At 35.0% G+C, this 12,206-nt stretch overlaps 1 protein-coding gene across 10 annotated transcripts in view; it reads left to right on the top strand.

Moving 5' to 3' along the window:
• FRY (FRY microtubule binding protein) overlaps positions 1-12,206 on the top strand; it is a 568,375-nt gene that overhangs the window by 419,554 nt on the left and 136,615 nt on the right. For all 10 annotated transcript variants that reach the window (XM_074216094.1, XM_074216087.1, XM_074216086.1 and 7 more), the window contains 3 exons: positions 4,545-4,803; positions 6,644-6,826; positions 10,594-10,680. In XM_074216094.1, coding sequence (XP_074072195.1) covers positions 4,545-4,803; positions 6,644-6,826; positions 10,594-10,680 — 529 coding nt within the window. The remainder of the gene's footprint in view (positions 1-4,544; positions 4,804-6,643; positions 6,827-10,593; positions 10,681-12,206) is intronic.

Here is a 12,206-nt window from a genome sequence, read left to right as displayed (position 1 = left end):
CTCTGATTTTCTGTGTACTAACAGGGGTTCTTAACTTTGTCTGTGTCATGGGCCCCTTCAAAGGCTAGTGATACCTATGGACCTCCTCACAAAATAATGATTTTTAGATTCATAAAATAAAATACATAGAATTTCAAAGAAAAATAAAGATTAATGAAAAAAAGTGGTATTTTTTACCATCTGAGTTCACAAGCCCCCTTCAAACCACAGGTTCCTGGAAGTTCTTAGGTTGAGAACCTGTGTTTTAAACCTTCTGTAGCATTTTTCTGTCTAGACTGTCACATAGTACATAAGCTGCAGGACAGGTATCATGTCTTACCTGAGCTGTATCTCCCCAGCATCTAGACATTGAATAGACATTCATTGAATTGACTCACTTTCAAGTAAAGGTTTCCTTTGAAACATCCAAAGTCTGGATTGTTAGGAAGGTGACTTTGTAAAAGTCTGGATTTTTTCCCTTTTTCATAATATTTGGCAGCTGTGCCCTCTCTTATTCAGGAACAACCTTGTAAGAGGAGCACAAGTCCTCGTGACCACATGGCTCAGTTGTTCTAAATCGCTCCTCTGAGGGCTTCCAGGACTGTTTTCCCTGGCTCACGTGGCTTCTGGAGAATACAGCAGCATGTGTGCAGAGGAATCCGAGCCATTGGAATTATACTCGGCCTTGGTTAGGGTTTCTCATGCCAGCTGGTTGAAAGAGGACGGCTGTCAATCATGTCAAACCATGCTGGTTTTATTCGGCAGGTTTCCATACTGTAGCTTTTTAGCTGCCTATTATGGTACCTTCACAGATTCATTTAGATTAAGGCACAAACCCTGCAAGGCAACCTGTAAAAGTATAGGATCCTGAATATTCATATTTAATACTAAAATAGCCTTCTAGAAGTTCTATCTTGGTCCCATCCCAGATGTTTCACTAAGTACCTACTATATTTGCTAAATACTAGGCAAACCAAAAAAAAAAAAAGGCAAAAGTCCCTGCTCCTAAGGAGTTCTACAATCTAATAGTGAAAAGATAACACACAAAAGGAATCTGAAGAGGGGCAGGGAGTAGCATGATAAAATCCAGAGGGGTGAAACTGAGTTGGAAAGGAAGAGATGGCTGCCTTGGCTGCCATTCTTTAAATGAAAGGTCTGGAAGAAACTTTCCACTTCCACCTTCCACCCAGAGAGGGAAGGAAAAACCCCAAAGACCAGGGTATTCAGAATATGCATCCTCATAGTATAAAGCTTGCTTCTTTTTATTCTTTCTTTTTTTTTTTAGGTTTTTTTTTTTTGCAAGGCAAATGGGGTTAAGTGTCTTGCCCAAGGCCACACAGCTAGGTAATTATTAAGTGTCTGAGGCCGGATTTGAACCCAGGTACTCCTGACTCCAGGGCCGGTGCTTTATCCACTACGCCACCTAGCCACCCCCCCTTTTATTTTATTTTATTTTATTTATTCTTTAACAAGCAGTATTTACAATTCTGTTCTTGAATGGCAAGAAATTATAAAAGATTTGGTGTTAGAAGACTTAGGGCTTAAAAATTAGTTCTTCCCATTTACTAGCAGAGAAACCTAGGGCAAGTTACTTGTCTATTTTGTCCTTCAGTTTCTCCTTAAAAGGAACAATAATATCTCTACTACCTATCCTATAGGTTTGTTGTAATGATAACATATATATATATATATATATATATATATATATATATAAAATAAAGTATATATGTAACACTTTATAGTGTATACAGTGCTATATGTATGTCTATATATAGTGATACATAGATGCAGAACTGTATTAACTTTTATGTAAATTATATATGTATATGCATAGATATATGAAACTTTATGTACTGTAAAGTGCTATACAGTTATCATCCATTATTATTTATTGTGACTTCCACTGGCCTCAGCAATCAGAAACCTGCTTTCTTTTCTGGTAGGTTTTTCTTTTATTGGCATTTCCAAGAATGCACAAAGATGATTGAATTATGCATTGTATATAATGGGTGCTTTAGGAATGTTTGTTGAAATTGCAATTAAGTCCTACATTTTGTTTTTGTATTGAGTTGAGGGGGATGGTAACCAGGGTTTCTTACATATATGAATACCATTATTTGAGTGGTGGCCTCCCATTAGAATTAAGCTGTAGGGGTGGCTAGGTGGCTTAGTGGATAAAGCACCGGCCCTGGAGTCAGGAGTACCTGGGTTCAAATCCGGTCTCAGACACTTAATAATTACCTAGCTGTGAGGCCTTGGGCAAGCCACGTAACCCCATTGCCTTGCCAAAAAAAAAAAAAAAACCTAAAAAAAAAGAATTAAGCTGTAGCTGGCATTTTCTAGTGGATTCAGAGTCTTATAATGGTTCCAAGTTGTTTGATTGATATTAGAAATAGATTCTGTATTTTAAATTGTGCTGAGGGAAGGGTGAAACTAATCTTATCTAAGACTATTGAACAGGCTGGCCTTTACTTAAAGATTACATCTAAATAGCCTTGAAATAGCTTTAATTATTGATCCCAAATATCTTTATTTCCTATTTTTATGACCAATCACATCATTACTGGTCAACATCTTTTGAGCTCTCCACATTTGCTAGGTATCCTATTAGGGACTATGCTGATGTCATGGTTCAAGTTGGAGATAGGTTCTAAAATACTAGTCAATAAGAGTCTAACTTGCAAATAAGGACAGATGATTTGTATTTTTAAATTCGAATCCCAGGTTAATGCCCTTTAAGTTTTATTCCTAAAACAAAATGCCTTTCTGAAGCAAGGATCACCTAAGAATAAATCACCTCAATTGGGGAGAATCCCCACTGAGGAATATAGAATCATTTGGAGGTAAACAATATTTGTTTTGGGGCTATTGAAAGACTGTGTGTCACTAATTTAATGCTATATAGACATAATAATCAGTCAGAAGACATTTATTAAGTATCTTCAATGTCTCAAGCATTGTACTAAGTTCTAGAAAACAGAGAAAGGCAAAATATACAGACCCTGCCCTCATGCAGCTATGTAGCTCCATTGAGCTCCAAGGAAAGGCACTAAGGACTAAAGGGCTGGTGATGGGGGTGGGCAGGGGGGGAGAGGGAATCTGAGAAAGATCTTTTTCATAAAGTGAAATTTGCAACAAATACTGAAGGAAACTAGGCGCTCCAAAAACGGAAGATAAGGATGGAGTACATTTCAGGCCTAGTATATAGTCGGTGTTAATAATGGTTGTTGATTTGTCTTGGTGAACAGTCAATGAAAAAGAACAGTCAGGAAATGGAGTGTCATAATCAGTGGTGCTACAAGCATGCCCTAATAAGTTAAGCCTAAAATATATTTTGGTCCTGCAACCAATCCTTTTACTCATTTAGGAGTGCTTCTGAAGTAGTCATTTAAATTCTCTTAGGCTCATTCATCTTACCTTTAAAATAAGATTATTTCATAAGAAATAGTATCTAAGGAAATATAGCCAAAAAGCAATAAAACTGATCATACTCTTTGACCCAGCAGTACCAAATCCAAAAGAAATCATAAAAAAAATGGGGAAAAGTCCCACATGTTCAAAAATATTTTAGCAATTCTTTTTGTAGTGGCAAAGAACTGGAAATTGAAGCAATTCCTATCAGCTGGGGAATGGAGGAACAAGTTATGGTTTATGAATGTTCACTGCTATTATTCTATAAGAAACAATAAATGAGGGGCAGCTAGGTGGCACAGTGGATAGAGCACTGGCCCTGGAGGGACCTGAGTTCATATGTGGCCTCAGACACTTAATAATTACCTAACTATGTGAACCTGGGTAAGTCAATTAACCCCATTGCCTTGCAAAAAAGAAAAGAAAAGATAGAAACATTTTAGAGAAAAGAAAGAATTACTCAAACTGACACTGAGTGAAGGAAGAAAAAAAACCAAGAGAACACTGTACACATTAATAACATTGTCAATTGATCAATTATGATGTATACAGCTCCTCTCAGCAATTCAGAGATCTAGGATAACCCTAGGAGAGCTGTTATGGACAATGCCATCCACATCCGGGGGGGGGACAGAATCTGAATGGATACTGTGTTCACTTTTTTAAAAACTTCTCGTTTTTCTTTCCTTTTTCCATAGTTTTCTTTCTTTTCCTTTGGTCCTGATTCCTCATATACAAACTGACTAATATGTGTGCATGTTGAACATGGATGTACATGCATAACTTTTACTGAACTGTTCACTACTGAGGGAGGGTAGTGGAAAAATGTGTAACTTATGAATATGCAGGTGGATGAATGCTGAAAGGTTTTCATGCTATGTAGTTGGTAAAATTTTTAAAAATTTAAAGAAAATGGTATCTAGGAAGTTGTGCACATTATTTGCTCATTTGGGGGACCACATTTGTGATTTCATTTATAAGGAAATTCCCTCTACCAAGACAAATCATCAGTTGATTAGAGTTGGATTTGGGAGTTGAAGTTAACTGGGATATTGAGAAGTTGAGATTTGCCTATAGTATTATTATTATTATTATTATTATTTAAAAAATGAACAAAGTAAATTATTTGTCTGTGCTCCTTTTTAATCCTATAGGCTATCTATCCACATGGATGATGAACTTAGACACATTGCCCAGAATTCCCTTCAGGGTTTACTTGTTGACTTCACAGACTGGAGAGAAGATGTCTTATTTGGTTTTACTAATTTCCTTCTGCGAGAAGTCAATGACATGCATCACACCCTCCTAGATACGTCCCTGAAACTGCTGCTTCAATTGCTTACTCAGTGGAAACTTGTCATACAAACTCAAGGAAAAGTGTATGAACAAACCAACAAGATCAGAGGTTCAGAGGTAAGTTTCAGGAAGGAAATTAGTCCTATTCAGTCTTGTCCTAATAAATAGTTTTCTCTCCAAATTATGCTCTTATTCATTATTCATTTGTGTAGATGACAAGCCAGAAGAATTCTCCATTCAATCAAAGGTCTACCAAAGGTAGTCTCTCCACTAGTGAGCTTTTCTTTCTCCTTCATGAAATAAGGTTGTAGAGCCCAAGAAATGATATTAGATTAGGTTTGCTAATGGAAATGAAGCTATTTATTTCAAAAGAATGAAGTTTCTCACGGACTTGTTAATGAAAGTAAATCTTTAAATAATAGAAAGCTTTTGGACGAGACTAGAACATGAAAACATATGTAAAAGACCATAGCCTGCACCACTGCTTGTGGGAAGTATACTTGTCTACTTGTCAAATATCCCTAGAGAGAAAAAAAAATACTCATCACTCTCTTACTACTGCACAAGTGGAGAGAGTGAGTAAGGCTCAAGAGTATTATCTCAAAGAGATGTGTAATGTAAAAATTAGAGGTTGTGGTGATTGGCAGAGCAGGGAACAAGTACAGTGAGGGACTATTACTATAGAATGAAATAAATCAGGGAAGTGGAACAAGTTTTACCAGGGCATTCCAAAAATCAGGATTTATTATTTAAAATTTAACTAATAATAGGGAAGCAACAAGACACAAGACTTTGAAGTCGGGAAATCCTGGATTCAAATCTTGTGTCAATTTCATACTAGATGATAATCCTAGATAATCTTTACTTCTTACTTGCAGAGAAGATACCAACCTGAATTTATAGAAGTTTCTCATCCAAGAGTTCCTTAATGCCTGAAATCATAATGCCTGTCCCTATTATACCCTAAAATATTAGTTGACATTATTTTTAATTTTATGCTATTAAAATTTATAATAATTAATGATAATAATTAAACAATAAATATTTAATTTGTCTAAGATCTGATAACATATATTTATAATCCCTGCTATTGGGGAGGCTGAGGTTGGTGGATCAGTGGAACTCAAGATTCTGAACTACAGTAGAGCTAAAGTCTATTAGATGCCCAAACTAAGGCTGTCACGTGGGAATGGGGGCTGTCAAAAGAGGAGCAACCTGGTCCAGGTTGGCAAAAGAGAAGATAAATCTTCCATACCAATCAGTAGTGGGTTCAGGCCTGGGACTGGCCCCTGGACTTCTAGTCTAAGCCCTTTAAGATTCGATCTCAGGGGCAGCTAGGTGGCGTAGTGGATAGAGCACCGGCCCTGGAGTCAGGAGTACCTGAGTTCAAATCTGCCCTCAGCCACTTAATAATGACCTAGCTGTGTGGCCTTGGGCAAGCCACTCAACCCCATTGCCTAGCAAAAAAAAAAAAAAAATTCAATCTCAAAAAGAAAAATTCTCTTAGAATCCACAGTCATCAAAATTCAATCCAAGATCCATCTTCTCCATGCAGCCTCTTAACCTTGTATCTGTTCTATATAACAGTTTATGTACAAGTTACTCTTCTGATTAGAATGTAAGAGCAGGGACTGCCCTTTTTTGTCTTTGTATGTCTAGTGCTAGGTATATAATAGCACTTAATAAACAATTGTTGATTAATTAACTAATATTTAGGAAAAGATATTTCTCATTAGCAGCAATGGTTGAATACACTGCAAAATAAATTAGTTTAGAAAAATCGAAATGGGCCCCAGATATATGTAGATTCACAAGTATCTATGTTACAATGTTAATTTTTATAACTATTACATGGGCCAACAGACAAATGTAAAACTGTCTTCCCTTTCTGCTGTGATGCTGTTTTGTTTTGTTTTGTTTTGTTTTTTCTAAGTGGGCTGTGCTTGTTGTATTCCAGTTAATACCAAATGGATCCAGTCATAGAATACCAACAGAACGAAGTCCTTATTCCAGTGTATTACATGCCGTGGAAGGATTTGCCCTTGTCTTACTGTGCAGTTTCCAGGTGGCCACACGCAAACTAGCTGTTTTGATACTCAAAGAAATCCGGGCTTTATTCCTTGCACTGGGCCAGCCAGAGGTATGGGATTTTCTTTCTGTATTTTTAGACCTATTTCAGGGACTAACTTAAAACAACAACAAAAAGACTATACCAAGAATGACTTTTCTGTTTTCTGTGCATTTTGCTCCATTAGATGAAAAATAATTGTTTTCAATTGGACATTGTAGACACAGATTACTCATGAAACACTGAAAAACACAAATCTCAAACTTCAGTAGAATTTTGTCACAAATATTAACCACTCATTCAATTATTAAGAGCATACTATGTGCAAAGAAATGTAGTAAGTTCTATGAGGAAGTTATAAAAAAGTCAGCCCCTCGTTTTTCAGATGAGAGGAAGGAAACTTGTTTATAGTCTAAATGGAGACACAAAATGTATGCCTAAAAACAAGATATTAATGTTTATTCTTCTTTTTAATCTTTTAGTGTGCAAGTCACATACACATAAAATATGTGTATCTATATATAACATAGAAATATATGTATATATGCATGGGATGTCCCAAAAGTCTTAATACAATTTTTATCTATTAAAACTTAAAAACTTCACTAAGGCTTTTGGGATACCATATAAATATGTGATATATATATATATATATATATATATTCTTATTTCATTATTATAATGCATATCTATAATAATAATGAAATCTACAATAATTATGAAAATCAAGTGTATCAATGCAATTAAACTATATTAGTCATATTAAAAACTATAATATTAATATCAAATTCATAATAGTATTAATAAAAATCTCTCAAAATCTCAGTGCTTTTAAATAGTTTACAGCTAAGGAGCTAATAAAAATATGTTAAAGATAACTGATGAGTAACAAATATAAATGAAGGGCAGTCAGGTAGTACATTGGGTGCTGCAACAGAGTCAGCTAGAATTGCACTTTGAAACAAAAAGATCTGAGTTCAAATTTTACCTCAGACATTTATTAGTTTTATGACCCTGGGCAAGTCACTTAATCCTATTTGCCTTAGTTTCTTCATCTGCAAATGAGCTGGTTGAAAAAGGAAATGGCAAATGACTCCAGTATCTTTGCCAGGAAAACCTCTAAAAAGGAGTTATGGAGAGTCTGACATGACTAAAGACAGCTAAAGTACTAAGTAATAACTTGAAAGGTTCAACTTTCCTATTTTTAAAAGACTAAGTTTGGCACATAATTCATTTCTGTCCTTTCCAGGAGATAATATATTGTTTGATTCTCCCTTCTGTGCCATAATATAGAAAACTGTCCAAAGAAGTTGGACTAAATGACTGCCAGAATTCATCCCCTCTGAGATTCTGTGATTCTGAGTAAAAGAAGGAAAAGGAAGCCTCTTTTCAGCCTTCTTCTCATAGTTTCTCCCTGAACTCTCCCAGCTGAATAGTCTCCCTGATATTTTCTGATGGCATTCTAAGATCTCACAGGACTCCTTACCACTTCACTGGACTTTCCACTAATCTGCTCATGAAGTCCATAGTTCTGCGAGATCAGAGAGAAGAACATTTCCACTTATAAAGGATAAAAGAGGAGAGATCAGTGAATCTTTATTTAGGACATAAGTTATCACTACACAGTTGATAACAGATTACTTACTAAAATTAAAAATTTAATGCCATATAGAAAATGTATTCTAGGTTAGAGGGCCAGATGTATCATGTTTAAATCCATTGTCCCAGATATTTGAAGTTAATGATAAGGGAATGTTTTCACAAATAGTATATTATATCAATATTTGGATTCCCTTGAGTATTTGTTAAGGTTCATGAAATTCAGAGGTCAGGACTGAAAATGAGCTGTGCAATACCCTTATGAGAAAGAAGGGTCTTCACCACCCCTCACCCTGCCTACTTATATATCCAATGTAATCCTTCAGGAGACTTCTCTCCATTCAGTTCAACTATTAGTTAAGCACCTACTAAAAACTCTGCTGAGCCCTGGCAACCTATGAAATATATGTATTATCTTTATACACATCAACAACAGTTGACCAACATCAAATCATGAACACAGTGTTTAATTTGTGGATAATAAGTGTAGATATACATATGCATATAAAGACATGTGGAATAGATAGATACATAGATATTAAGTAATCAGGTTGCCTAATGTCACAAGGGCTTCTCCATCAAGGGATGGCCACACTTCATTGTAGTTGCAGTCTACTAATCCAGCATAGTTTTTAATTAAAGGATTCATTCATGCAATACTTACTAAACACCTACTCTTAATCCTTTGATATGATAGTCTAAGCACTGGATAAGACTAAAAGGTTATTAAGACATAAATTCAAAAAAGGTATAAAACATAAATCTTGTTATCTCAAGAAGCTAAAAAAGTGCTCACAGGTAAATATGGCAAATTAAAATGATAGACATAAAAATAGTTGCTCACATAACATGCCTAAATGCTTGGGAAATTCTTAAACCACAAAAATCCTCTGAGGTGAGTTCTCTTATTCCCACTTTTCAGATGAGGAAACTGAGTCTGAGAGGAGTTAAATGATTTGTTTAGAGTCCCAGAATTAGTAAAATAGCTGGGATTTAAATCTCTGACTTTGAACTCTAAGATCAAAGCTCTGTCCACTAAGATATTCATAGGAGAAGTTAAGTTTTGTGAGATTAGGAGAGGGGGAAGTCAGTGAATCTTTCATATTGGACATAAACTCTTACTATAAAGCTAATAATTTATTTACTAAAATAAGTATTACCTAATACCCTAAAGAAAATGTGCTCAATAGAACCAGAAGAACATTACATACACTAACAACAACATGGGATAATGATCAACCATGGGAGACTTGTTCATTTCAGCAGTAAAAAAGACAATTTTGGGAAAAGTGCCATTCAGGTCCAGAGAAGGAACTGTGGAATTTAAATGACCAAAGCTTTTTACGTTCATTTTTTTAAAAAGTTGTCTTATGTCTTATGTATTATGTAATTTTGTTATCTCTAATGTTTTCTTTCTTCCATGTGGATCTGATTCTTCTCTCACACAATACGTTCAATTTCTATCTATGTTTGACATGGTTATAAATATAAAACCTATATTAGATTGCTTTATGTTGGAGGAAGAGAGGAAGAACGAAAAACTGTAAAACTCAAAGCCTTGCAAAAAATAAAGACTGGCAAAGTTACCAGTGGTCAAAAGAGAAAAGAAAGGGGTGGGGGGAATGGGAATGTAAAGCTACAGAGTAAAGGGTTAAAAAAAACTGAAAAGCCTTGGGGAGATGTAAGAGAGTGGGAACCAGGAATTGATCAGGCTCTTTAGGTGATTTGAAAAGCAAAAAAGATTATTGGAAGTTAGGAGTGCCAACCCATATCTTTAAATAAGTTGATTGTGAATAATGTGCATTCAGTTTTGAAGTGCTGGCAGGAATTTTTAGATTTTTAAATTTTATCATCAATAAGAATAAAATCAGGAAAAAAAAGAGAAAATGTGCTTAGGATTAGGGGTTCAGATATTTAGATTCAAATTCATGATAAAGGAATGTTTGCATAAGCAACATATAGTATCAGGATTTGGATCCCCTTAAATGTATGTTAAGTTTCATGAAGTTTGGTCAGGAACAAGTCTAATTTATCAGTGAAATACAAAATTGTGTCCAGTGATTATCACCACTTACAACTTAAGAGACTACTCAGGGAGGAAAAAAGGAGCCACATTCCTTATCACCATCTTCCAGATGGTTCTATATCATCAACTAGACAGAACAGGGGAAGGGGAGAGAGGGAAGGGTGAAGGATGAGTTTATTTTAATGGGTAATGTAATTGTCTGCCTTTTGTACAGGATGATGACAGACCTATGATCGACGTCATGGATCAGCTGAGTTCTTCTGTTCTTGAAAGTTTTATTCACGTAGCAGTCTCAGATTCAGTAAGTATCCATTTGACTTGTATTTGTCAATACAAATTGAATTGTATTGCAAAAGGCTCCCAAAGTATAACTCTCAGCTTTAAAAAAAAAAAAAAGCCTATTAAGGAAGACAAATAAAAATATTGAGAAAAATTCAGGGATTTTCTTTGGATTATCGATCAATCTGTTAACAACATATTATAGAAATCAAGGGCAACTTTCCTAACCCTGGTCTAGAGTTTGTCCTTGGATTGTGAACCACAGAATTAATAGAACTAATTTCTTTGAGAACTACAATTCCTATGAGAATGAATAAGAATTTGACAAGACACAAGATTTTATTAGATTGATATTGGTTTATCACCACCTGAATATATTCTCCCCATTATCAATAGGCAGTCAGTTCTCAATTTTTCTGCACAAATGGACAGTAGCATAGTATAGCCCACAATTTGATGAGAGTACAATGTTGGAACCTTTACCAACTTTGAGTAAGTATTGAAAGAAGCAAATATGATAGGCAATGGATGAGAAATAGCCCCATAATTGTCCAGAGCATACAATGCAGAAAATATGACCTGAATGTGTATGCAAGATTCATGTGATCTTTTCTAGCAGAACTCAAACAAACCCCCAAATGTTTTCAGTATCCTTATTTCTCTGTGGGACATTAACAGTGATCTGAAATAATGTGTTGATGTGTGTGATTTTTATATTAAGTAACTCATACTGTTTTTAATGAGTATTTTCAAAATAAAAAAAAGTGTACCAGGTGTAAATTATATCTGGTATATATTCAAAGCATTTGGGATTGTGCATTAATTTTTTGAAGGTACTGAGATAATAAGATCCTGTAAAGGAGCTGATGAGGTCCAAGGGATTATGTATATTTGTCAGGAGTTTATCCAAAGGCAATGTGGTCTCTTGGAAAGAACACCAGATTGAGATTATAACTTGGAAGTTTCTGACTCATTTATTTTCTATTCAGCATTCACATCCTGATTTTGAAGATGATGAAATCTAGGAATTTCTTTATCTTCTAAGGTGTTTTGAAATGTCTGACTTTGTGGTTTGATGCCACAGGGTAAAAATAATAGAGAATTCCAAATGAGAATCAGCTGCCTCATTTTCTTGGAAATTCAAAGGAATGGCATTAATAAGAGCCATTCCACTCCATTGCTTCTCTAAGTTGAAGGAAAGAGAATATTATCATATGGGAAAAATAAAACTAATTCAGGGAGAAAATCAACTATTATAGCATTTACCATGGCTCTATCTCAGGTTATTAAGAAATTGAGTAGTAGACTTTTAGAATTTGTCATATTTTAAGAGTATCATGAAAATTAATGACATCATTTCAAGATGATACTTTGCCAAGACTGAACACCATGTAACTATAATAACAAGCTTGGCTCTAAAGAAAAGATAAAAAAAGTCATCTTTCTTTCTTCCCTGCCAAGGCTGGGGAATCTGGATGCAGAACATTTTGTATATTATCAGATTGAATTGATGTATTAGTTTTACTGAACTATGTTTTATTGCCTCCT

The sequence above is a fragment of the Macrotis lagotis genome, chromosome 1, assembly GCF_037893015.1.
Source record: "Macrotis lagotis isolate mMagLag1 chromosome 1, bilby.v1.9.chrom.fasta, whole genome shotgun sequence".
NCBI lineage: Eukaryota > Metazoa > Chordata > Mammalia > Peramelemorphia > Peramelidae > Macrotis > Macrotis lagotis.
Note: the sequence above shows the minus strand (reverse complement) of the source record. Positions and strands in the feature narration are given on the sequence as shown.